At 38.8% G+C, this 27921-nt stretch overlaps 1 protein-coding gene and 1 long non-coding RNA gene across 2 annotated transcripts in view; one reads left to right on the top strand and one right to left on the bottom strand.

Moving 5' to 3' along the window:
- Positions 1 to 844: 844 nt before the first annotated feature.
- LOC129520777 (uncharacterized) lies at positions 845 to 3670 on the bottom strand. The gene is made up of 2 exons (XR_008666668.1): positions 3223 to 3670; positions 845 to 1918 (listed from the first exon to the last, which is right to left on the bottom strand). It is a non-coding gene; the product is annotated as an uncharacterized LOC129520777 (long non-coding RNA).
- Positions 2436 to 27921, top strand: part of RNF11 (ring finger protein 11) — a 37548-nt gene continuing 12062 nt past the window's right edge. Inside the window, exon 1 of the mRNA XM_055341974.1 lies at positions 2436 to 2979. Within this exon, the coding sequence (XP_055197949.1) occupies positions 2857 to 2979 (123 nt within the window). The 5' untranslated portion in view covers positions 2436 to 2856. The remainder of the gene's footprint in view (positions 2980 to 27921) is intronic.

Below are 27921 nucleotides of genomic sequence, written 5' to 3'. Positions count from 1 at the left end.
AGTGTAAACTGTGGGACATTCAGAGAATGGAATATTATTTAGTGCTAAAAGAAATGAATTATCAAGTCGTGGACAAACGTGAAAGAACCTTAACTGCATATTACTAACTAAGAGAAGACAATCTGAAAAGGCTCTACCCTGAATGGTTTCAACTACGTGACATTTTGAAGAAGGTAAAACTATGGAGACAGTAAAGAATCAGTATCAGTGGTTGCCAGTGGCAAGATAGGGATGCATAGGTGGAGCACAGATTTTTAGGTCAGTGAAACTATTCTGTATGATGCCAAAATGGTGGATACACACCATTATAAATTTGTCCAATGGGCAGCCTGGGTGGCTCAGCGGTTTGAGCACTTGCCTTCGGCCCAGGGCGTGACCCTGGAGTCCTGGGATTGAGTCCCACGTTGGGTTCCCTGCATGGAGCCTGCTTCTCCCTGCACCTGTGTCTCTGCCTCTCTCTCTCTCTCTCTCTATCATGAATAAATAATTATTTTTTAAAAATAAATTTGTCCAAGCCCATAGAATGTACAACAGCAAAAGTGAACCCTAACATAAGCAAGGATTTTGTAGGTTAGTAATGGGTCATTGTAGGCTCATCATTTGTAACAAATGTACCACTCTGGTGCAGGATGTTGATAATGGGGGAGGCTATGCATGCATAGGCGTGGGCTTTATATAGTAAATCTTTGTACCTTCTGCTCAATATTGATGTGAACCTAAAACTTGTCTAAAAAATAAAATCTATTTTTAAAAAAATCTAGTCCATAGAAGATATCAGACTATCATATCTCCTTCTGCATTAGATCTCCTGCTGCTAGAGAAAACCAGAGCCAGACAGAAGAAGTAGTGAAGGCAAATTTTATTCAGGAGCTGTTGCAATAGGGAAAGGGAGAGCTCACTGTAGAACTGGACTCTATTCTGAATACAAAAAGGACAAGCATGGATTTATGGGCGAGGAACAGGGTGGGATAAATGGATAGAAAATTGCTAAGAAGAAACATCAGGGCTAAGGAGAATTCTGGCTAAACCTCCTTGATAGGATTTTTGCTGAAGGCAGGCTAAGGGGGTCAGATGCAAGACAGGGGTTAAAGTGACTCAGATAGATTCTTGCTAAAACTGGAATATGGGGGCCAACCACAGAACCCAAGTTTAGGGCCTTGAGGAATTTAGAGGAGCCTGACTAGAGTTAGGAGTTCTTGTCACTGCAATAGTCCTGGTTACTACTTTCTATTTTAAATTATATTTTGTCATTAGGTCACACTCTGGTCTATAGGGCACTACCCAAGGGCTGCTTTCTAAAGCTGGGTTAGGAAGAAGGATCCTCAAATGGCTACTTCCTTACATGTAGACACCAAAGGCATTCAAGATGTCTTCCCTCATTCCCCTGTTTTTAAACACGGAGAAATACCAGGACGAAAAATGTTGTAGTCCTTTCTCACACCTAACAAAGGTGACTAGTATATGATTCAAATCCTGGCTTTAGCCCTGAATAGCTATTTGAATCCATATTTCCATTCTTGCAAAACAGAAATACCAATGTACACCTTTCTGGGCTCTTCTATGTCTGGCTCAGGCTAATAAATGTCCCATATTAAATAGAACCGTTTTGCTGCATCCTGTCTTCCTCAAGACTTACCTTCCTTCCCATTGATAGCTCCACCTAAATATGGGATTCCCTAATCCCATGTTTGTATTGGAATCTTTCATACACCCCCAAGAATCATTCATTACTTAATACTCTAGCTTGAAAAGTAGGAAGGACAACTGGGAATAACGGTTAGCCTGATGGGGGGTAGGAGGTCTGGCGTGAAGGCGAAGCGCGCGTAGGTCGGAGAAGCAGTTCGGGTGAAGGCCTCAGCCGGAGGGAACAGTCTTCTAAGATAACCCGAGGTACTTTAGACAGCCCGCAGTTAGATACCTGAGGAGACAATGCTGCTAATGAGATTGGGGAAGTAGATCTGTAAACCGTTTAAGAATACTCAGAGCCGTCCTAACGGTTTGGGTAAGCCAGTGAAGGTCTTAAATGGGGGGTCAATTTATGTTTTAAAGAGATCGCGCAGCTGTGTGAACGGTGGCCCGGCTCACGGGTGAGCTTGGACTTTATTCTGAAGGGAGAACGGGGAAGAAGCCTCCCTAACATTTCAACCCGGGAGCGACCCGTTCCGAGGAGGGTTTGCGAGCACCTCACCCGGCCGGCGGCGGGCAGGAGGCTGCCTGAGGCGCGCCCGGAGGGAGCAGGGACCCGCGGGAGGGAGCCCGCAGGGCGGCTTCCGAGGCCCGGCCCCGCCGCCTGGGCCACGGGAACAGCCGCCGGGCGGGAGGGGGCGCGGCCGCGGCCGGAGACGCCGAGGGCTCGGGCGCCGGGGGCGGGCCCGGGGCACGCACGGCGCGTGACGCACGGCCGCGGCCCGCCTCGTTCTGGCCGCCGCCGCCGCTCTGAGGCGGAGTAGGATGAGGCCCGCGGCCGCGGCTCCGGCGTCGGCGGGGGCAGCAGCAGCTGAGGCAGCAGCTGGGGCAGCCGCGGCAGCCGCGCCCCCTGCCCCTGACCCGCGTTAGGCCCGGCAGCTCGGTGGCCGCCGCCGCCCCGCGGGGGGGCGGGGTGGGGAAGGGCTCCGTCTCCCCGCCCCCCCCCCCCCAGTGCCGCCTCGCAGGAGGCGCCCGTCGCGACCCCAGCGGAGCCCAGCCTTGAGCCCCCGGGCCGGGGCCTGGCATGAGCAGCCCTCCGGCGGCGCCGGGGCGCGGGGGAGCCGCCGCCTGAGCCCGGCCTGCCGCCGACCCCGCCTCGCTGGCCCGGCGCGTGCGAACGGCCCGCCGCTGCTTCTGCCTCCTCCGGATCACACCTCGTAGCCTCGGAAGATGGGGAACTGCCTCAAGTCCCCCACCTCGGATGACATCTCCCTGCTTCACGAGTCCCAGTCCGACCGCGCTAGTTTCGGCGAGGGGACGGAGCCGGACCAGGAGCCGCCGCCGCCATATCAGGTAGGGGAGGCTGTGTGTTGGGGAGGAGCGGGGCGAGGCGGCCCGAGCGGGGGGGGGCGGGGGGGGCGTCGGGGCCCGAGGGGAGCGGGGGAGCCGAGGGGGGCCGAGGGGCCGGGGGGGCGCCGAGGGGGCCGAGGGGCTGTCACCGCCCCGGCCTCGCCCGGCCCGGCCTGGGGGGCGGCGGCCCTAGGGCGGGGACTGAAGGTGATCGCCGCCCCTCCCGGGGTAAGGGGGACCCTTCACCTCCCATCAGGAACGGCGTGGGGACGGCCCTCTCTGTCCTTGAGTTCTGGGATCCGAGTGGTGACAGTATCCTCCTCGCTTGTGGAATTTGGGGATGACCTCGTTCCGCCTTTATGTCTAAAGCGTGGAATCTGGTATGAGATGTGGGGGACGTTTCCTCCTCGCGCCGCCGCCTGGACTGTGGGTTCTGGGTAGGTGGTTGCCCCCCACCTCCTCGTCATGTGTGGCCATCCGCTCCCCCTCCCCTCCCTGTACCCTGCGTTAATTGAATCTGGTAGGTGCTCATTTCTCCTACATGAGAAAAGATCAAGTGGTGATTTTAGTGCTGGCGACATCAGGAGTTACTTGTTTATACATATGTGTGTGTGTATGTATTAATTTTGATCCCTCCTCCTCTCGCTCCACCCTATGACACACCTTTTAAACGCGCTGATTCAATAAAACTTGAGTATCTTGAACTTTGGAAACCTTTAAACCTGACTTGAATACCTTCTGTTACTCGTGGTTCTCAGTTCGTATCAAAGACTTGCTCCTAAACAGTTTCATCGCTTTTTGTACAGCAATCCGTCCTATATATGTTTACAGTTAATAAAAAAGCTAAGATCTCTTGAACTCCAAATAGATAATGTAGATCTTATTTAGAATATATAAAAGCCTTTTCTCTACTTTTCAATTTTGAATGATATTGGTTAGCTTTTTTTCCAGAGGGGTTTAAATAGTTAAATGCCTTAATTTTTTTAACTGAAGGGGGTTTAGTTTTCTAACCGGGCAGTCTCCTTTGTTGTTTCATGTGGTGACATCATTATCTAGTGTTATTCTTCTCTCATTCCTGTGTAAACCAGTGTCTCATCACACCAGAAAAACCTGATCACATATCCTGGTTTTGTGAATAAAACCCTCAGGGTCCTTTCATATATATATATATATATATATGCCAGTAAAGTCCAGTCTTAATCGTGGCATACAGAAGCCTCCATGGTTTATCTTTCACATTCTGTATTTCAGGCCTGCCAAATACATCAGTTCACATCTCTGCCTTTGCTCCAGTTGCTCCCTCTGCTAGGATCCCTTCCCCCAAGGTCAGCAAGGTGAACATCTAATCCTCTTTAAAGACTCAGCTCTCCTGTCACCACTCTCCCAGGTCTCTACCTTCTCCTCCCTCCCCCTGTGAATCCATCCCTCAGTTGTTTGTGGAGCACCCCCCCACCCTCCCCCCATTCCATAAGCAGCACAAACAACACTTGGGGTGTTAATATCTTTGTTTTGTTAGATGTAGGTTTCATCCTTATGGCATTTCCTTCTGCCTCCAGTGTAAGCTGCTGGCAGGTAGGGACCCTTGTGTCACCTGCTATGCTGTTACATCCCCAGCATCTGGCTCATAGTAAATATTCAGTAGCTTGTGGGACTGAATAAGTGAAGACTAAGCTCTTAAGAACAAGGACTGTATCCTCAATGTTTCATGAAATTACTGGCACTTAAAAAAAAGAAATTACTGGCACTTAAGCATTTAAATGTTGAATGAATTAATGAATTTGAATTCAGTACCTTGTGTGGTAAGTTTACACACCTGTTTCTTCCAGAGAGTGTCACAGGGAAGTCTTTTCATATTTTTGAATATTTGAAGCAAGTAAATTGTTTATATTTCACTTTTCATTTCCCTCAAATGCTATAGGGCAGTGTGCTTATTTTAGCTTCCTGAGCAAATTTTTGTAGAGGTATGATTTTTATTTCAAAATCTCCTTCCATACTCCCTAATCCCTTTCCAGGCAAATTGAATATCCTGACTTAATGGCCCTTTTTCTCTTACCCGCACGGTAATACAGTGTTAAGGATAACATAATTTTTAGGAATTGTATTTGGTTTTTCCAGGAGAACTAGGTGATAGATTTTTTTTTTTTTAATCATGAAGGAACATGTTATTTGTGACAGCAGGAGTTTTTGTGGTTGCCCTTTTTTGAAGTGAGTGACCCAGATACTGATGCAAATTTCGTATCAATTGAAATAAAACTTTAATGGGAGCATAAAGAAACTTTTGTAGAAAAAGCTTTGTCCCCTCCCAAAGGAAATAAGATTTTTCGGAATGGTTAATTTAAATGATCTGAGAAACACCAGTCCAAGGGGAAATGATTTATATTTTCAGTGGACAGAAGTAACATTTTTTCTTCAAAAATAGTATATAATTAAAAGAGCTACAAGAATAGCATATTTCTTGAAAGAATAGTCTCAGCTGCAATAGGATCTTTAAAAATCTTTAAAGCTGATTATAGAGGAACACAGTATTTTTCTGTAGTGGGTGGTTAAAAGATGTCCTTTTTGTGTTGCATGGTGTAGGTAAATGCTAAGAGCTCTACTTAGTAAATTTCTAGGTTATTTCCTATTAGAAGGACCTGACAGATGTATTTAATTTATGTTTAAAAAGTAAACTCTATGCCATTATGGTGAAAGTTTATAGGAAGTACCTGTTTATTTCCTGTGTTTAGTTAGTATTCTAACTGGTCTCACTGTATTCACCCTTGCCTTCCCTACAGTCTGTTCTTAACCCAGCAGTCAGTTATTCTGGTAAAACAAATCATGTCTCAAAAAAACAACTACAAATCATGTCTCTTGGTGCAACCTTATGTGGATCTCCATTTCATTCACAGTAAAAGGCAAATCCCTCTGTGTCCATAAGCCCTACATTATCTGTATATCCCCAACACATATCTCTCTTGATGCTGACTTCTTACTAGTTTTCCCCCTGCTGACATCCCTTTAGCTTCTTTGGCCTACTTGTTCCTAGGATACTCCAGGACCTTTTCCCTCATTGTTTTTATGCCTGGAGTGCTCTTCTCCAGGTATTTGCATTGCTGATTCTCTCACCTCCTTCAGGTCTTTACTCAAAGGACACCTTCATAAACACTTTCTGAACACCCCATTTAAAATTACAACCTGCCTCAACACCCTGGAATTCTCATTCTCTCATACTGTTTTTTTCCCCGTAACTTTTATCACTTTCTAACACACTGTCTTTATTTTGTTTATTGCTTGTTATCTGTCTTCTCCCACTAAGGCTAAATAAACTCCTTGAGGAAAGGTTTTTTTTTTTTTAATGGTTGAAAAGTGCCTGGCACATATTAGATAATCAATTATTGGTTGAATGAATGGATTTCTTTTAAATGAATTAATATTTTGAGGCCAGTGCTATTTTTTTTTAATTTATTTATGATAGTCGCAGAGAGAGAGAGAGAGAGAGAGGCAGAGACACAGGCAGAGGGAGAAGCAGGCTCCATGCACCGGAAGCCCGAGGTGGGATTCGATCCCGGGCCTCCAGGATCGCGCCCCGGGCCAAAGGCAGGCGCCAAACCGCTGCGCCACCCAGGGATCCCCGAGGCCAGTGCTATTTAATATCTTGTAAGAACTGCGCATTCCAAGTGCCTTCTTTCCTCTTTGTGGGTCCTTTTTAAGGAATCAATCCTACAAGTCAAATTTTAGCCATCAGGAATTGGTTTAAAATAATTATAAAATAATTTAGGGTGTTTAAAATATATACAGTATATATTCTGTAATGTTTATTTTATGGGAAAATGAATCTTTGTCCATAAAGAAATGGGAGGGAAGAGGTTACAGCTTTTCTTGAATTATAAGGGAAAAACAAAGAAATTGGCCTACCCTCTACTCTGTCCTTCCTGAATATTTCAAAAGAATGCAAAGAAATCTGCCCATCAAGGTCAGTCTTAGAAAGGTTGTGAGAGGGTAGGTAAATCATGAAAGGCTGGAGGATGAAGGTGGTCCGTAAGAGGAAAGGCCAGCTGGTAGCCCAGTGTTGAAAGGAATATTTGAACAGGTTGAAGTACCTGCATGAAGTACTGTTACTCTAAAACACCAGGCACCCTCATTTGTCGTATGCTAATTCAAGAGTAGCACTTTGTTAAAAAGAAGTTAATATTCACTGAACAACAAAAGCCACTTTACAGTATTTCTGTCTGAATACTGTGATATCTATATTATAAATACAAAGATTGGTATCAGTTTTGCAGCAGTTACACAGTTTGAGATTGATCTCTTCTGTCCTATACTTTGAGATTAATTCATTTGGGATTTTTAAATCAGAAGAAAGTAAGTTAATGAGTACAAGCGTACCTCTGGTTTTGGAGTCAGATGGATCTGAGTTCAAATCCTAATTGTCACTTACTTGTAAAATATGAAGAGAGTTTATAAGATTATGTTGTGTTTTGAGGAACTTTTCACGAATGACATTTTGGATATTTCAAATGGTGACTGAATAAAGCTTCAAGATACTTTTATAAAAAAGACTTGGTTTCCTATAAGAACTTAGTATTCATCCTCCTTTAAAAATCTAAAAATACTTATTTTTGACTATTTAAAGCTGTAATATATTACCTTGTTTTTCTGATAATGTGAAATTAAATTCAGGTATTTGAAAATTTTTTATGTATTACATTTTCTATACCTTTTTGGAAATCAATCTGTATTTCACATATCTTAATTTTATTAAATTTAACTTTAAAAAGTTTCCTTTGTGTGAAATTTTATCCCTGCCTCTTCAAGTTGTCTTTTAAGGTGCAGATCAAATCCAAAGTCTTAAAGCATCCCTTGACCATTTTTGTTTGTAATATTTATCTAGAAATCATATATTGCTTGATTAGTTAATTAGCTCTTAGTACTTTAATAATGATTATTTTTCCAGATTACAGTTTCTTTAAAAATTAAATGATGTGGGGGTCGTTCGGTAGCACAGTCGGTTGAGCGTCCAGCTCTTCCTACTCAGGTCATGATCTCAGGATCATGGGATGGAGCCCCACAATGGACTATGTACTTGGTGAGGAATCTGCTTCTTTCTCTTCCTCTCCCTTTGCCACTTGCCTCCCCTCCCCGCTCGTGCACATGCACACTTTCTCTCACATTAATAAATCTTTTTTAAAAAAAATGAATGATGTGTTAAGATTTTTAAAATCTCTCAGTGGAGTGGAATGGCTTCCTACACATTGTAGATACGTAGTGCCTTAGAACTCTGTGTTCTCCCTCTTATACTGTAACCACCATGATTGAAGTCCTCGCTACCTCTCATGGTAACCTAATTGATGTATCCTCTTCCCCATTCATTTCATTCTTCAATGCTAGATAAATCTCCAGATCAGATACCTTGCCTCTTAATCCTTAATGATTCTTAATGACTTATTACTGAAGATCTCGGTATTAGCAACCAGATTCATGATCTAGCTCCTTATAGTTTTCCAGCTTTTTGTAGTCTCATATACAATTTATACTCTAATCAGACTGAACAGTTTGCTATAATTCTATATATGCCTTCTGCTTTCCAGCCTCTACCTGTGTTCTGTTTCCATTGCCCAGAATTCTCTTCCCTTAGTTGTTCCCAGTATGTTATAGCTTTCAAGGTCCAGCTCATATGCCATGAGTCCTTTACTGATCTCCCCTAATGTAAATAACAGCTTTATCTGAACTCCTTTAGCATTTTGTTTACCATTCTTAGGACAGACACTTTACCCTTTTTTGATTTTTAATTATTTATAACAATGCCATATCTCCTGCTGGCCTCTTACTCTAGCACTCTTTGCATTGTTAGAACTACGCTTTTCACATAGCAGGCACTCAAATACTTGAATAAATGTGGAAATCAGTTAATTGCATTTTTCTGTAAGAGTATGAAATTTTATGGTTTTACTTCTATGTAAATTATTCTCAGAATCCTGTGCTTTGGCATTCATAACATAAAGGATTCTATTTTTCTTTCCCACATTAACTGTTTTATCTGACTTCATTTTTGTTCTATAACTTGTGATTTATAAAGTGTGTGAGCTTTTTCATTTGAGTTTGGTTTGTGTTCTGTGTAGTTCAACTTGCTTTGATCTTTTTTTTGAAGATACTTGCTTATTTGTCACCATTGTTGCAGGCGTTTTATTTATGCCTGAAACCCATTCTAGATGTCCTTTAATTAAGGCTGATTCTTTACCATTAAGAATGTATGTACCTTTAAGAGTAGGGCAGTCTGTGTGTCAGTGTTTAATTCTAGAGCTAATTATAGAGTAACTTGAGAAGATAGGGGTAATGAGTTACCCAGTGCATAAGATCTGAGAAGTTAACTTCCTTAAAATATTTTTTAGATAATACTTTCTAGAAATGTCTATATTATAAAATTTCAATCTATTAAAAGTTTAATATAAAATTATAATATAATAATGATTATTTTTTAAAGATCTTAATTTTATGTCTTCTAAACAGAAAAACTGTCACAGAATGACCAGTATAGGTTCTCTCTGAGTTTTCTTCAATTTGTGCCACTTTTTCTCTTTTGTCTTCTGTCTTTACTGTGTCTTAGCCAAGTTAAATTCTATAAGGAGGGTAATTGTAAATACAATTAAAATTAGATGTTATATTTGTCATCTTGGCTGGAGCCATTTCTGAATATAATTATCTTCCATGTATAACCTTCCCTAAAGCAAAGAGTTAGGGATGATGTATTTCTGTCCTGTATTCAAATAAGTCATTAAAAAGCAGGCTGTAAGAAATATTTAGAAGTTGATTCTGTACCAGTAACTTAAAAAAATTTTTTTTTTTATTTTCTCTATTCCTGAGAGACGGAGACAGAGAGAAGCAGAGGGAGAAGCAGGCTCCACGTAGGGAGCCTGACTGAGCCTGATATGGGACTCAATCCTGGGTCTCCAGGATCACGCCCTGGATTGAAGGCGGCACTAAACCGCTGAGCCACCCAGGCTGCCCCTTCACCAGTAACTTTTAATGCTGAATATAATGTTTATGATAGTGTGCTCAGAGTTCAGGATTTTTGCAGTTTGGATATAGATGAAATGGTGGTGCTAAAGACTTGGAGTGCAAGTGGAAGTGAAAGATAAGAGGAAAAGCTGGCTAATTGACAGCCAAAGTGTGCTTTTAATGGCAAGAGATTGCTACATGCAATCAAAAAGTAAAGTACTAAGGGAGAACTAAATATGTTCTGCTCCTGGATGACCTGTCTGACCTTGTGACTTGGATACTCAGTTTGGCTTATGGGATGTGGCTTTTGAAGTCTTAGAGTTCCTTATTTTCACTGATCAAAAATACTTTTGAGTTCAACTTAATATGAATACACATATACCTATCTTTTAATTAAATAGCCAACCTGGAGCATGCTCCCAGAGGCCAGTTGAGTAATTATCTTGTTACTTAATCTAGAGAGCTTGCAGTAAAGTAACTAAGGGATAGAGTGTGGGAATGAAGAAAGCAATCCTCCAGATATATTTAATTTTTAAAAATTTTTCTGAATTCTTATGAAAATGGCTCTAAGAAGAGTGAGACTTTTATTACTGACACAACTAGTTCAAATTGCATGTAATTTTGTATAAGTTTAATTCTTATTTGTGGGGAAAAAGCAGTTTATCATAAACTGAGTAAGACTTTAAGGATAGAGACCAGGACACTCCATTACCAGTTTCTTCTCTCAGTCAGCAAATTTATCTTAGGCACCAAGGGGAAAGGAAAATGAACCCTTTACCCCTAAGGAGCTACCATTTTAGTTAAGGAGTTGAGATTAATGTATATACATAAAGTATTCGGTATGAAAGTATATAATAAAAAAAAAGTATATAAACAAGTATTAAATTGCTGTAGACTTTGAGGTTGGGATCAATTTGTGACAGGACACCGAATCACAAATTTACTTTTTAGCTTCTGAAGACTTTAAGTGAAGTCTTACATGAATGTGTAAGAAATGGAATAAAAGCAAAAGAGCTGCCATGATTAAACTATGGGTGGGAGAACTTGGAGCCAGTAGGTGATGAACATGAATTTAGAGAGATGTATGATCTGATACATTAAAATGTGTGTGTTTGTGTGTGTAAATAAACCTTTGAAGGTACAATGAAGAGTGTATCTTTAATAGTATAACTAACAGTATTATAACTAACAGTATTAACTATATATCCCAGAGAACTTTTACATATTACAATCACCATCAAGATATGGCTTGTTTCCAACACCCAAAAGTCTCCCTCATATGTCCTCCAACCGTCAATACCCTTTCCCCAAAGATAACCACTATTTTGACCTCTTATCAGCATATATTTGTTTTGCCTAGTTTTGAACTTAAATAGAATAGTTCAGTATTGTGAAATCCATTTGTTTTATGTAGTTATATTGATTTCACTGCTGTACAGTATTGTATAAATAGACATTTTTACATTTATTTTTCAATATATTCTACTGTTGATATATATTTGGGTTCTGTTAGCTTTTGGCTGTATTAATCTGCTGTGACCATTCTTTTTATGTACGTAATGTACATGCTTATTTGGGGTACATAGTTTGTCCCACAACATTTTGTTACATAAATTTTTGAAAAGAAAGTTGACAGAAAATCCATATTCCTATGACTTAGATTCTGTACATTTTGTTGTATTTAACACATCTTATTCAGTCCATCTTATTTGTGATGCATTTCAAGATCAAATAGTTTTTTCAGTGATTCCATCAACTTATACTTCTATCAGCTTTGTATGAGAGTTCTGTTTGTTCTGCGTCCATACTAACACCAGGTATTATCCATCTATTTTATTTTAGACATTTCAATAAGTGTGTAGAAGTCTTTAGTTGGTTTTAACTTGCATTTCCCCAATGAGAAATGCATACCAATATGCATAGTACTATGTGGTCTTTTGTGACTGACCTCTTAACATCACTTAACATCAAGTTTTTAGGATTCATCTATGTTGTAGCATGTATTAGGACTTCATTCCTTTTTATTGTGAAATATTCCATTGTATGAATCTACCACATTTTATTTAGCTATTGTTCAGTTAACAAACATCTGGGTTTCTATTTTTTGGCTGTTAGAATGCTGCTATAAACATTTGTATATATAGGTTTTTATATGGATGTGTTTTCATTTCTCTGTTAATACACCTACCAGTGGAATTGGCATGTTGTATAATTCCACATGTAATCTTTTGAGGAACTACCAGACCATTTCCAAAGTACTTTTACACTCCCACCAAACAGTACACAGTAGTTCCAATTTCTGCACATTGTTACCAGAACTTGTCTTTTTTATTATAGCTGTGTTGTTAGCTGTAAAGTGGTATCTCATTGTGGTTTTGATTGCATTTCCCTAAAGGCTAATAATGTTGAGCATCTTTTCATGTGCTTGATGGCCATTTGTATATCTTTTGACAAGTATCTATTCAGATCCTTTGCCTATTTTTTATTGGGCTGTCTTTATTATTGAGTTGCATGAGTTCTTTATATATTCTAGTCCCTTGTAAGGTGAATGATTTACAAAACTTTTCTCCCATTTTGTGGATTGGTTTTTTCACTTTTTCAGTGGTATTTGAAGCACAAAAGTTACTAATTTTATGAAGTCCATTTTTTTCTTTTGTCATTTGAGTTTTGATGTTGTGTCTAAAAGTTTTTCCTGACCCACAAAGATTTACTCTTAGCTTTATTTATGGTTCTCACATTTTATCTATTTTTAAAAAGATTTTATTTATTCATGAGAAGTAGAGAGGCAGAGACACAGGCAGAGGGAGAAGCAAGCTCCCTTTGGGGAGCCCGATGCAGGACTAGATTCCAGAACCCTGGGGTCATGCCCCTAGCCAAAGACAGACACTCAACCACTGAGCCATTCAGGTGCTCCTGGTTCTCATATTTTAGATATAGACCCATTTTGAGTTAATTTTTATGTAAGGAAGGCCTGAATTTATTCTTTTGCGAGTGGCTATCCTGTTACAGGACTATTTGTTAATAAAAGTATTCTTCCCCGTGGCCTATATATACAATGGAATATTACTCAGCCATTAGAAACGACAAATACGAAAAGAAAAGAAAAGAAAAGAAAAGAAAAGAAAAGAAAAGAAAAGAAAAAAATACCCACCATTTGCTTCACGTGGAGGGACCTGGAGGGTATTATGCTGAGTGAAATAAGTCCATTGGAAAAGGACAAACATTATATGGTCTCATTCACTTGAATATAAAAATTAGTGAAAGGGAATAAAGAGAAAGAGAAAATGAGTGAAAATATCAATGAGGATGACAAAACATGAGAGACACCTAACTCTGGGAAACGAACAAGGGGTAGTGGAAGGGGAAGTGGGCGGGGGGTTGGGGTGACTGGGTGATGGGCAATGAGGGGGGCACTTGGCGGGATGAGCACTGGGTGTTATGCTATATGTTGGCAAATTGAACTCCAATAAAATTTTTTTTAAAAAAGTATTCTTCCCCCATTGTCTTGGCATTCTTGCCCAAAATCAATCATAAATACAAGGGTTTATTTCTGGACTCTTCAGTTTTGTTCCGTTGATTTATATATCTATTCTTAATGCTTGTACTACACCAACACTGAAATAAGTTTCGAAATCAGAAGTGTAAATTCTTAGCTCAACATTGTTTTGGCTATTCTTAGTCCCTTTTAATTCCATATGAATTTTAGGGTCAGCTGTTCACTTCTGTGTATAAGCCAGCTGGGATTTTGTGACCACTTGAGCTTTTTTTTTTTTTAATGAACCCATATCAAAACATCATCATCCTGAAGTCCGTAGTTTATATTAGGGTACACTGTGAATGAAAATATGAGATAGATCCACCATTATAGCATCCATCATTCGGAATAGTTTCCCTGAACTAAAAATCCTCTGCTTTTTACCTATTCATCCCTCCCTCCTAACCCTGGCAACTACTGATCCTTTTAATGTCACCAGAGCTTTGTCTTTTCCAGAATGTCATATAGTTGGAATCAGATCACATGGGACCTTTACAGATTTTCTTTCAATTAGTAATATGCAATTAAGGTTCCTCCATGTCTACCCATGGTGTGAAATGAAAGCTCATTTCTTTTTGGCACTGAATAGTATTCTATTGTCTTATTGTACCACAGTTTATCCTTTCACCTACTAAAGGACCTCTTGGTTGCTTCCAGATTTGGGCACTTACGAATAATGCTGCCCTGAACATCCACATGTAGGTTTTTGGGTGGACATACAGTTTCAAGTCATTTAGGTAAATGCCCTGGAACACAGTTGCTGGATTGTATGTGGTAAGTGTATGTTTAGTTTTGTAGGAACTGTCAAATTGTCTTGTACTGACACTGCCACATTATATTCCCACTAGCAATAAGATTTCCTATTGCTCCACATTTGATAATTGTCAGTGTTTTGGATTTTCCCATTCTAACAGGTAAATAGTGGTGTTTTTGTTTTGTGTTTTTTAAAAAAAGATTTTATTTATTTTTTATTTTTTATTTTTTTGTTTTTAAAGATTTTAGTTATTCATGAGAGACAGAGAGGCTGAGACAGAGGCAGAGGGAGAAGCAGGCTCCATGTGGGAAGCCAGATGCGGTACTTGATCCCAGAACCCTGGGATCATGACCTGAGCCAAAGACAGATGACACTCAGCCACTGAGCCACCCAGGTGCTCCTGTTTTGTTTGTGTTAATTTGCAGTGCTTCTCAGTGTCATCCCCCTCACGCTTAGGTGGGACAGGATGGCAAGAGGGAGCTGAGGTTGGATATTTCCCTTCCTCCATGTGGTAGTAGGCTGGAGGCAGCTGGGTTTGAGTATTTTCGTTTGTTCAGATAGTTTAGGCTCTGATAAAACCTGTGCAGGTTGTCTTAGGTTTCTCCTGAGTGCAGGCCTTGTTAAGAAGAATAGAATGCGGGATCCCTGGGTGGTGCAGCGGTTTGGCGCCTGCCTTTGGCCCAGGGCGCGATCCTGGAGACCCGGGATCGAATCCCATGTCGGGCTCCCGGTGCATGAAGCCTGCTTCTCCCTCTGTCTGTGTCTCTGCCTCTCTCTCTCTCTCTCTCTCTCTCACTGTGTGCCTATCATAAATAAAATAAAATAAAAAATCTGTCTTTAAAAAAAAAAAGAATAGAATGCTCTGGCGTATATCAAAATGGTCCTTTTCCCTCCTCCCCCTTTAGAAGTGTGAGGGGATTTTTCTCTTGATATTTACTGTGAGGACCTGGTAGAGCTGTTGACATGGAGGTGGAGGCACCAGCAGAGTTTCGCTCAGCCTCCTCCACACTGACCCTCCAGCAGTCTGTCAGTTACAGTTCAGGTTTTCCTGCCCCAGCCCTGGTTCTGCTCATGGGTTTCAGCTCTGGTAAGTTTTGATTTTCTGTATCCACTTGTCTGTCTCTCCCAGTTTTCAGGTCAGCAGTTTGCCCTGTGGCCTCACCGCTCTGACAGAAGCGTTGTCGATTTTTAAGTTCAACTTTTTTTTTTGTTAGAGTTGAGTGACAGTTTGTAAGCTCCTTACATGCCAGACCAGAAACTAGAAATTCTTAATTTTCATAATTCTGTGAAAGTATTTCCATCTTCTAGATGAAGAAACAGCCTTAGCAGCAGAGCCAGGCAGTTGTGAGATTCGAGTTTTTAGGCAGAGGCAATTGTATAGCAAAGGAATAGTTGAAGAATGAAAATGTAATATTTTACATTTGTCATATTTTACAAAATGTAACATTTTGGCTCAAAGGCAGTCATGGGAACATGGGAGTCCATTTCCAGTGGAGTTACTCTGTTGGGAGAATGGGGTATTGGAATGAAGTGGCTTTAACAGTGATAATTGAAGTAATGAGACTCCTTTATAATGAACTGGGTCTTCTAAAAATATTTCATAAATCATATAAAGGTAGGTTTCATATAGCACAGCAGAGTTCTGCTATATTGACAAAAATACTCCTGTGCTTAACATCTATTTTGTCATTTAAGGATAAGCAGCCCTGCCACCTCAGTGCAATATTAAAGGTAGCAAAGTGTGTTCTGGTGTTTACATGTCTTTTCTATCATTTGGTGATTCTTCTTCCTGTCTAACTTTTGGTAACCAAATCATTATAAGAAATATTTATCATTAATTGATTTTAAGCCACTAGCTTCTATCTATTAACTAAGCCTATTTTATTTAGCATTATGTCCATTAGTCATTTGTATCCTGGTTTTTATTGTGGTATTTTTAAAATAGGGAAGTAATAGAAGTAGATTTATAATAGCAAAGTAGGCTCTGAAGGTATAAGAACTGGTAAGTAGTCCATTCAGGATAATGGAGGAGCAAGGAGGTCCAGAAAACAGGTCTCTAAAAATAAATAAATAAATAAATAAATAAATAAATAAATAAATAAATAAATGAATGAATGAATGAATGAATGGAGATGGGGTAGTAAAATCACACAAGGGAATATAATGGATCCAATTGTAGAAAGTATAATTGCAGTTGGATTTAAATGATATTTACCAGTTTAGACAGAGACTTATTTTGGATAAGTTTGGAGTAGAAAACCTTCTAAAATATATTACACATTTTTAGCATTTTTGCCAACATTTTTTATTCCAATATACTTACCAAAGGTAGTAACAGTGTCTTACCAAGACTAATTCTCAACCCAGTCCTTTTTCAAACTTCACAACCTTCCCCTTTCATTGTCACTACTTCCCCATAAATCACTGAAATACTGACTTCTTAGCAGACTTTCAGCTCATTTTATTGATTCAAAATTATTAGATTAGTTTATTATACCCTGGAAATAATAGAAAGGTACCTCCAAAGTCTTGAATTATGTAGGACTATTTGTTATTGGGTGAAGCTATTCTAATTTTAATTCTTGTACCTGCTTATATCATTTTCTTTTCCCACTGTCAGATTGTTCTTCATCTGCTGTTAATACATCTGACCTTGCTGTGCCTCTCACTCTGCATTTTGGAAAACCAGATAATCAGGCTTGTCATAATATTTCCTGCCAATACAACCCAAATGCAGTACCTGTGACTAAAGCAACATTTTTATTTGTGAATAAAGTATTTTGGGATTTGGATACATGGCACCTTTTTTTTTTTTTAAATTATTTTTAAAGTTTCCTTGGTTCAGATTTGCTTAAGTAAATAAAGTCAATTTTACCATGTATTATGAGAGAAAAACTGAAAAGGAAGAAATCCTTACTATTGAGGTAAGCTTATCAGTGTTTCATTTTTTACATATGCCTCCCTCTCTCTTCTCCCCAACGGTCCTTCATTATCTGGAATTTTCTCTCCCTAGATTTTATTTCTCAATGTTTAGTTTCTAAACTAAATTTTCTTCTAATCTACACTAAACTACATCTAAGCTCAGTGTAATCTTTAAACTGAATACTTACCATTAGGTCCACAGATCCCTATAAGGCCATGGATAGAACTGCATTTTAAGATAACTGATGTCCTTGGTAATTTTATATGTTCATTCAAAAACATTATCTGAGAAGTGGTCCATAAGTTTTACCAGATTGCCAAAGGTTTCTGTGCCACAAAGACAGTTAAGAATCCCTAAGAGGCAGTCTCTAGTTGCAGATCATGAGCTCATATCACTGCCGCCAGAAGCCACAAAGCCTTTGGGGTTTGAGCCACAGAGTTCTGATAGGTGTGTGGTACAGGAGTTCGGTTAAATTTTGTTGTTGCAACACTATTAGGTAAATTGTCACATCTCATTTATGAAATAAGGCCATTTTAAAATGGCTGAAATTCTGAAATCTATTAAATTAACTTGTATAATTTCTTAAGTCCTAGATGAAAAAATTTTATATCACAAGAAAAATGGCAGTATCATAATTTCAAAAAAAATTGCCAAGACTATAGGCTTTCAAACATTTCTTGGCACCTCACAAAAAGTACATTTTTACACCACACTTATGTTCATAAAAACAGACAAGTTTCATAAAACAGTGTTGACCCTTGCATATATTCTGTATGTTTTATTTTGTAAAAAGTCTTTGGCCATTTAGAAAACATTCCAAGATGTAGAGCCAAAAAAATAAGATTGTGAAATACATTAAAATATTTTGTATGTCCCACATCTCAAGATCTCTTAGGGATTCAAGCTTGCCTGTCTGTAGAGCAGCATTTTAGAGAAATGGGTACATGTTTGCACCCAGGGACTCGACATTAAGCTGCTTGGTGCTGGGTCCTTTACATTTATTCTCTTAAGGATTTTGGAACTTATCCTAGAGAAGTGGAAAGCTAGCTGCTAAAGGATTTTAAATGTGGATATGAGTGGGGTGATTATGTAAATTAGAATTGACATTTGAAAGATCTGAGAACAAATTGGAAGGGGATAGTAGTCAAGGGAAGACTAGTAGTTAGGAAGCCCCTGTATTACCTGATTTGTTGGCGATAGAGATGAAGAGATGGCGATAGAGATGAAGAGTTAGAAGTGAATCCTGTTATTAAAAAACAAAACGATTTAGTAATGGATTATAAGAAAAGAATGTATCTGTATGATATTAGGATATAGAAAGAGCAAGAATAGGATATATTGGGAGAAGACTGGTTGTGAAGGGGTACAGGAATAGGGCAATGATGGGATATGGAATTGAAGGTGGATGAGTTTGTTTTATTTTTTTTTTTGGTTTTTTTTTTTTTTTTGGATGAGTTTGTTTTAATGAGAAGGACCTGATCATGTTTATAAACTGAGAAGGATCTAGTGAAGGTTGAATAGGGAAAGCAGCAAAGTTTTCTGAGAAGGTGGAGGCAGATAGAATCCATATAAAGATCGAAAAATTGGCCTAGGGACGCCTGGGTGGCTCAGCGGTTAACCGTCTGCCTTCAGCTCAGGGTGTGATCTTGGAGTCTGGGGATCAAGTCCCGCATCGGGCTCCTTGCATGGAGCCTGCTTCTCCCTCTGCCTCTCTGTGTCTCTGATGAATAAATAAGTAAAATCTTAAAAATTAAAAAAAGAAAGAAAAATTGGCCTACATGAAAGAAAACAATTGTTTTTTATTAAAATTTGTAATTATAATTTGTTTTAATAAGTGATCCATTCATGTCTCTCTATTAGAGTACAGATGAAACGTCTTATTTCTGTTTTGTAGCCATTCAACTCTATATCCCATAGGCAACTAATGTTTACATTTTTGTGGATCCAGGAGATTTTATACACAAGCAAGCAAATACAGATAGTCCTTCATGACCCCTTTATACAAAAAGGCCACTACACACAATTCTGTACCTTTTTTCATCTGTCAATAGATGAAAAGCTTTATTCTTCCCTGGGGCTGAATATTATTTAACCAGTTCCCTATTTGATGGGCATTTAGGTGGTTATTATACTTTTGCTAGCACCTCTATTTAGCAAGATGGAAAGACTAACTGGAGATACTAACAGGCGGGCAGGGGTGTAAGTTGACTCTGCAACATCTAAGGGACCTGAATGATTTGAGTGAAGAATGAGGTCGTTTTGGGGACCAGCAGTTAGAAATGGAATATTTAGGGTAAAGGAACTGTGTGGAGATTTTTATTCGGTTAAATGAGCAGGAATTCTTTTAGGGAAATCTGATTCAGTCATGGAGATGAGTTACTGGACCAGAGTTGGAGACAACCACCAGGAAAATTTTTGAAACTACATGTTTTGTCAGTTGAAAGTCACTTTCAGAAGTTACCTTTTAATTTTTATTTAAAATTTTTATTTATTCATGAGAGATACAGAGAGAGCCAGAGATATACAAAGAGGGAGAAGCAGGCTCTGGAGCCTGCGAGATCATGCCCTGAGTGCAAGGCAGATGCTCAACCACTGAGCCACCCAGGTGTTCCTAGAAGTTACCTTCTAATAGAGAATTAGGACTACTTTTGGTAGCCTCAAATTGGGAACTCTCCATTTAAAGTTAAATGGATCTAGCCCATCTTGAGGGCAAGAACTGTTTTGGGTTTAGAAACTATAAGACATAGGGGGCACTTGGGTGGCTCAGTGGTTGAGCGTCTGCCTTTAGCGGAGGTCATGATCCTGGGGTCAAGTCCCCCATTGGACTTCCGCATGGAGCCTGCTTCTCTCTCTGCCTATGTCTCTTATGAGTAAATAAAATCTTAAAAAATAAGACATTACTGCCTAATTTGCAAAGAATTTCAGTTTTCTACGGTTTTTGAGTTCTAGACTTGTAATTTTTTTAAGATTTTTTTTTTTTTATTTGAGACACACAGAGAGAGAGAGAGGCAGAGACACAGGCAGAGGGAGAAGCAGGCCCCACACAGGGAGCCCGACATGGGACTCGATCCCAGGTCTCCAGGATCATGGTCTGGGCCAAAGGCGGCGGCGCCAAACCGCTAAGCCCCCGGGGCTGCCCTAGACTTGTAATTTTAATCTAAAATAGAAACATTGATTAAGCCTAAGTTATTTGCAGAGTGACTGAAGCACCTTCAAAGCAGTTAGAATTTTTTCAACAACTTCAGGGTATCTGTGATGTCACTCACTGGTGGATACCAAGTATAAGATAAAAATATGAAACAGTACAAAATCATAGTGCTAGAAAAAGAATTGAAGTGGGAGAGATAACTTGGTTAGAGTTGAGAGGGCTTCCTCAGTGTTCAGTTTTCAAATCAAGACTTCCTTACCCCTCTATTTGAATTTTTCCCTTCTCTTCCTTCAAATAGTTTTTCTATGGCAACCGTCCTTAAGTCTGTTTCTTGACCCTTTAATAAGTCTTGAGAAACTGTAAACCACAAATCCTCTGTAGAAAGGTGCACAGAATTTGCATATTAGGGAATGTATTTACTTCCTTAGGCCCTGGATCTCAGATGAACAACCTCTGGTCTGTTACATCAAACTTCTACCTTCTTTTTTTAAAAACTTTTTTTTTTTAATTTTTATTTATTTATGATAGTCACAGAGAGAGAGAGAGAGAGGCAGAGACACAGGCAGAGGGAGAAGCAGGCTCCATGCACCGGGAGCCCAATGTGGGATTCAATCCGGGGTCTCCAGGATCGCGCCCTGGGCCAAAGGCAGGCGCCAAACCGCTGCGCCACCCAGGGATCCCAAACTTCTACCTTCTTTCATTGTCTCTTCAATATATCCTGCCTACTGTCAAAATATAGCCTTTATGTTATACCTCTTGCTTGATTCTCAGTGCCTGCAATTTAATATAAAGACTAAATATTTAAGAACATTGGATGTCCTCTACTTTGGGGATTTGAATGGATGCGGCAAGGTCACAGCTCTTTTATAACACTGAACCAGATTTTCCTGACTTATGGTACACAGCATGTTCTATCATTGGATTTCATTACATAATTCTAAACCAAGAGTGGTTTGTGTACTTTAAAAATATTTTTGAACTTTGTTAACAATCCCTTTTCTTTTGTAGTTTTATATTTTAAGTGTAAAAACCAAAGTTAATTTGCACTGATTTGTATACCTTTGTATCCCAGGATGCATCGTTGAAACCAAATATTGTTTAGGTAATAACTAATACTTTACATGCAAGGAATGCTCAAATATATATATTTGATTCACTATTTATATCTTAAAAATGGAGTTAATACATGCTACAATGCAGATGAACATTGACTACATTATACTAAGTGAAGGAAGCCAGAGGTAAAAAAAAGGCACATATTCTATGATTTCATTTATATGAAATAGATAAGAGTAGGCAAGTTCATAGTAGCAGATGGTGGCCAGAGGCTGGGGAGAAGGGAGGATGGGTGGTACTACCTAATGGGTACAAAGTTTTATTTGGGAGTGATTATTTTGTATTTTGATAGTAGGTAGTATTTTGGTAGTAGGTAGAGGTAGTGGATGCACAACAGTGTGAATGTACTAACAGTCACTGAATTGTTTTTTTTTAATTGGTTAATTTAAGGTTACGTGAATTCATCTCAATTTTTAAAAAGTGGAATTAGACTCTGTATACAAGTCATATTCTTAGCAGAATTAAATATACATTGTGAGTTGTCTGTATTTTGCTTTTATTTTCTTTTCTGCTTAAAAATTGGATTTTTAAAAACTTTAAAAATGTATTTAAATAATCCCTATACCCCAATGCAGGGCTCAAACTCATGACTCTGAGATCAAGAATTGCATGCTCCCCTGACTGAACCAGCTGGGTGCCCCTATAAATTAGATTTTTTAACAATAACTTTTAGCTATTAGTGATACCAGCTTTATATAAAGTTTTTATAACTGCAGGTTAAATATTACATAGAAATAAAAACTCATTTTCAGTACTCTAATGCAACCACAGTTAACATTTCAATGTATATTAGTTTTTTTTCAAATACAGATACTTTTAAATGTATGCTTAATGGCACTCTGATATTTTTGCATCCTTTTACTTTTTTCTTAATATCACTCTATAAGCATTTTCTCATGTTGACACAGTCTTTAGAACTCTGGTTTTTATTTATTTATTTATTTTGTATATTTTTTATATTGGAGTTCAATTTGCTAACATATAGCATAACACCCAGTGCTCATCCCGTCAAGTGCCCCTGTCAGTGCCCGTCACCCAGTCCCCCCTTTCTACTAACCCTTGTTCGTTTCCCAGAGTTAGGTGTCTCTCATGTGGTTTTTAAAAGCTATTAAATATTAAGTCTATATTGACCTGTACATTTGGGTTCTTTACGAGGTGCTTTTCTTGATTCCTGGTGGTGATAAAGATGGAGATGGTGGGATGTGTTTCTCATGTAGAAATTATGGAAAATTAATGTGCTGTCAGTTTCAGTTAGAAAATAACTTGTAAATAGCTGGTCATCTCTGTTTATATCGCTGAATAACCTTAAAACAACTTCACATTTGGGTTCTAAGAATAATCTAGTAATCTCTAATAATCCTAACTTCATATTTCTATTGAGGTCAGGCTAGGAATTTTTTTTTGAGGTACATTACCAAGAAGACTTAAGCACCCTGTATTCCATTTTCCGCTAATCTGTTTCTCTTGCTAGTTAAAGCAATTTCCTGATGACTTGATTATGGAATTGAACTTGAAGAATCTAAAGATGAAACCTGCTTTTCCACTGTCAGACTTGTAGGTGCTGACACTTGATATTTCATAGCCTCAACATTGAGATCCAGAGCATTCTCTGTAACTGTCTAAAGCAAATAGTTTTAAGACAGCTATGATTGTTCTTGTTTCCTGTGTTGGGATATATTACATGAAACACATATGAACAATTAGAAGGCAAGTATTTAGGGATATGATATTGAATAATGCATTAGAAAGTAGAAACCACCTATATAGAAACTGCAGCAACTGATACAACTAGAGGATGTAGAAAATATGCTTGGTTGGACTAATTTTAGGCATCCTTAAGACACCCTGGTTCCTTCAGATAAACAGTCTTGTAAGATTCTTATTCCTTTCACCCTTGCCCCAGAATACTTCACTAGGCTTTAGGAAAAATCTCACATTAAAATGTTGGTCTTTTCAAGTTTCAGCAAATGGTGTTGGGACGCCTACATGTCCACATAAAATGTAGTTGACCCCTTTCTCACACCATATACAAATATTAACTTAGTTGTTCATGTACCTAAACATAAGAGCTAAATCTGCACAACTTTTAGAAAACAAAGGAGTATGTCTTCATGACATTGGCTTAAGAAAAGCCTTCTTAGGTGTGGTGTGACCCAAAGACACATAAGATGAATATCATCAGAATTTAAAACTTGTGATTCAGAGGATACCATCAGGAAAGTGAAAAGATGGCCCATAGAATGCAATAAAATATTTGCAAATCATTTATGTGGTAAGGGACTGATGTCCAAGATACATAAAGAGCTCCTATAACTCAAACAACCCAATTTCAAAAAGGGTAAGGGATCTGAATTGACATTTCTTCTAAGAAGATAATGGCTGGTCAGCACATGAAAAGATGCTTAACATCATTTGCTATCAAGAAAGTAAAAACCACTAGGGTGGCTATAATAACAATAACAAAAAAACGAAAACAAGATTTAGTAATGATGTGGAGAAATTGGAACTCATACAGTACTGGTGGGAATGTAAAATGGTAGAAGTACTTTGTTTTTTGTTGTTTTTAAGTTTTTAGATTGATTTCTTTTTTTTTTAATTTTTATTTATTTATGATAGTCACACACAGAGAGAGAGAGGCAGAGACATAGACAGGGAGAAGCAGGCTCCATGCATCGGGAGCCTGATGTGGGATTCGATCCCTGGTCTCCAGGATCGCGCCCTGGGCCAAAGGCAGGCGCTAAACCGCTGCATCACCCAGGGATCCCTGTTTTTAAGTTTTTAAATCGGAATTCCAGTATGAGTACTTTGGAAAAAAATTGAAATGTAGATTGAATGTAGATAGTTGTCATGTGGCCCAGCAATTCTCCTAGGTGTGTACCCAAGAGACATGAAAACATAACCACACGGAAACTTGTACACAAATGTTCATAGCAGTATATTCGTAGTAACTGAAAAGTGGGAACAACCCAGATGCCAATAAATGGCCAAATTATATAATTGGTTGAGAGTACATTCGGCAAAATACTGCTCAGTAATAAAAAGGAATGAGGTTCTGATATATGGTACAATATGGGTAAATGTTAAAAACATGCTAAGTTTTAGGCCTCCAAAGACCATGTTAGTAGGATTCCATTTATATGAAATGCCCAGAGTAGGTAAATCTATAGAGACAGAAAGCAGATTAGTGGTTGCTTAGGGCTGGGGAATTTAGGGGAAAATGATGAATGACAGCTAATAGGTATGCGGTTTCATTTGGGCATGATGAAAATGTTCTGAAATTGTGAATTTCACATAACTGAACATACTAAAACCATTTAATTATATGCTTTATATGAGTTTGTTATGTGAATTATAGCTCAGTAAGTGTTATATTAAATGTAGGCCTTTTACCTTGCAGTGGTACTGTATTTCCTCAATGCTGAGACACCTGGCGGGCTTAATTAGAGGAGCATGTGGCTCTTTATCTTGGGGTCATAAGCCCCACGTTGGGTGTAGATTACTTAAATTAAAAAACATTTAAAACTTTTCAATGCTTTTTGAAATCAGAATGTGTATTCTAGTTGTTGTATACATTTAATGGACTGGTCTTCCATAAAGCCTTAAAAACTTAGAATCCAAGAAATATACCTCTTAAAGAATTCTGCAGCATTCTTACAACTGAAGTTTAGTAGTCTTTGGAGGAAATTCATTTTTATTGATACTAGCCCTGGTCCTTTAAAAAAGAAGGATAAGGGTATCTGTTAGAGAACTTAGTGCAGTAAATGCAATAGCAGACTTCCTGAGCTACAAAGCCAACTTTGGCTGCTACAGACTTACTCTTTTTTGGAATTAATAGATTTTAAAGTTCTCATCTTTTAACTCCTTAAAGGCTATGCATATTCTATCTTTGTTTTGCAAAGAATTCTTGGGCATATTACTCTTAGCTTTCAAATAGGAGTCTTGTATTTGCACCTGCCTTTTAAGAAAGAATGACAGTTACTGAAATGTTTATTCTTATTCATTGAACTGATAAAATTCAAAGGTAGAATGCTTGAATGAGAAATTCTAGTATTTTTTGGTTGTAGCAAAGAAATGGTTCCAACAATAACTTAGGCGCTAAGTCAGAGCAATAGCTCTTGGCCCACAACCTCACTGTATATCTGCCCCACTGGTACAAAATTCTTTGTCAATAACTGGCTGTCATTTCCCCTCTAGAAACCAGTTTGCTTGATGAGAAGAAAAAGGTAGCCCTAATCTAGGAAAGAAAATGGTGGTGATTTTACAAGACTCTTATTAGACAATTAGAGGAAAGATGCTGCATTTTAATGATACATAAAATCAAATGGGTTAGAAGCAGAAAGCTGTCAGGGAACCAAGGCATCCCCTCTCCCATTTCTTTTACCGAGGGGTTTCAGGGGTTTTAATTTATAGGCTCTATTAATGTCTGCTTCACTCAGCATTTCTAATCTGGGTTTAATACCATGTCTTCCTATAACTGCAGTTTTTACATGCTTCTTATTTGCTTCTCAGTGACCTTTCAGGTCAGTTGATTGAGTTTTCCAATTCTAACCGAAGAAAGAACTGGATTGGTTCACTCTCTTTTTACCAGTCAGGCAGCGTCTTTAAATGTTGGCTAGCCTATGGGGCATTTCGAATATATGCCTGTTCCAGAAGTTGCCAGGTCATGGGCAATTGAGAGAGAGTGTGGAGCTGTGGTTGAGGTGGCTGTCTTCCTCACTTGTTTACTATCTCGGGATCCCCCTACTATAGGGGTTTTAGGTTTCAGAAGGACAGAGACCTTACCTGGTTACTACCATAATCTCCTTTACTTGAAACAGCATCTGAAAAGTGGTTGGGTGTTAAGAAATACTGACTTGATGCCTGGGCTCAAAATGTGACCTTGGTTTCATTTGTCTTGAGCTTTAAATGAGTTATCTAATGATGTAATAATGCTTACCAACCCTCCCCCAATTAGGATATGGTAAATAACCCTGGATAATAAGTGCTCAGTGAATATTTATATAGTGAATGAAGTCATACTTTTCATTTAAAAAAAAATTAGCAAACATGGGGCGCCTCAGTGTCCAATTCTTGATTTTGGCTCAGGTCATGATCTCAGGTCCTGGGATCAAGCCTCTCATGGGGCTCCATGCTCAGCAGGGAGTCTGCTTCTCCCTCTCCCTTTACCTCTCAAATCTTTTTTTTTTTTTAAAAATACAAATCCTTAAAAAAATAAACAAGCAAACAGATGCCATACTACCTCCATGGAAGCAGTGTTTTTTCCCATGCAGACTACTCTAGTTTGTATACTTTCTCAACAAATATGACATCATTTGTCAGTATCAAAGTGGGATGCTGTCTCTTTTCTCCTCTATATGTATAGTTATCTTTTATGGTTCAGGAATTACATTAATGCTAATCTTTGAGGATTTTGTTTATTTGGCTGGTTGGTTGTTTGGTTTGGGGTTTTTTGGGTTATGATTCACTGAACATCAGAGAATGTGCATTGAGACTGTCCATTCCAAATCCTCCATTTTATGGCCTTAAACTTCAGTCTGGCAAATTCAGGGAAAACATTCCCAGTAGGAGACTGCAGCTGGGGAGGGGGTGGTGCCAGCAGCAGCTTGTGAGGCTGTAAGGAGAAAATCAGAAGAGCTGACTCTTACTTCCTACTGGAGGAAAGGATACAGCTTTTGGTGACAAGCTGCATTCTTTAGCAGTGACTTTATTTTTCCTTTACCACAAACCAGACTTGTACTATTTCCAGCCTCAGCACATTATTTAGGCACTTACCCACTGCATTGTTTTAGTTTCTGAAAATTATATCAATATATTCTCTAAATTGGGTCCAAATTTTAATGCACTGCCTTTCAAACAAACAGGTTTACACTTTGGCAGGTTTCTGTCTTTCTTGGTTTGTATTCTAAGATTAGGGCCCTTTATATTTTTCACAGCATTCATCGTTTTATAGATGCTTCATTATATATTAACAAACAACTGAATTGCTTCAGAGTTTTCTCATCAGAAGGTCAGACCTTGCTTTTTTATGTGACTGACCCTGTATTTTCTCCTTGCTCTGCCTCAGCTTATTTTGTAATCCTTTCTTCCTTTTCTCTTCTACTCCCTTCTGTGATGCTGAATTTTTCCTAACACTTTATTTTTCTTTATTGCAAATGTTTTTTGGCTTCTCATTTTGTTTTTGTTTCATGAAGATTTAGAGAAAGCATTAAGAAAGCATATAATGTTTAAGTTTATTTGAAATATACTATGAATTCCTCCTTTCTCAAAATTTAAACTCACAGGGCATGTACATGTGTCTCCTATCAACATTGAGGAAATGGTAATTAAGATTATAAGACATTAAAGTAGATGATGGAGATAAAGGAAAGGAAGGGAAGTCAGAGGAATCAGGAAGGCCCAGATACTGAGTCCTTGTGTTGGTAGGTACTTTATTTACATTTTCTTAGTTATTCCTTACAGTACTCTTTAAGATAGGTATTCTATTGATTTTTCTG

Source organism: Nyctereutes procyonoides, unplaced genomic scaffold (genome assembly GCF_905146905.1).
Source record: "Nyctereutes procyonoides isolate TBG_1078 unplaced genomic scaffold, NYPRO_anot_genome, whole genome shotgun sequence".
Lineage (NCBI taxonomy): Eukaryota > Metazoa > Chordata > Mammalia > Carnivora > Canidae > Nyctereutes > Nyctereutes procyonoides.
This window is presented reverse-complemented; position numbering and strand designations above follow the sequence as displayed.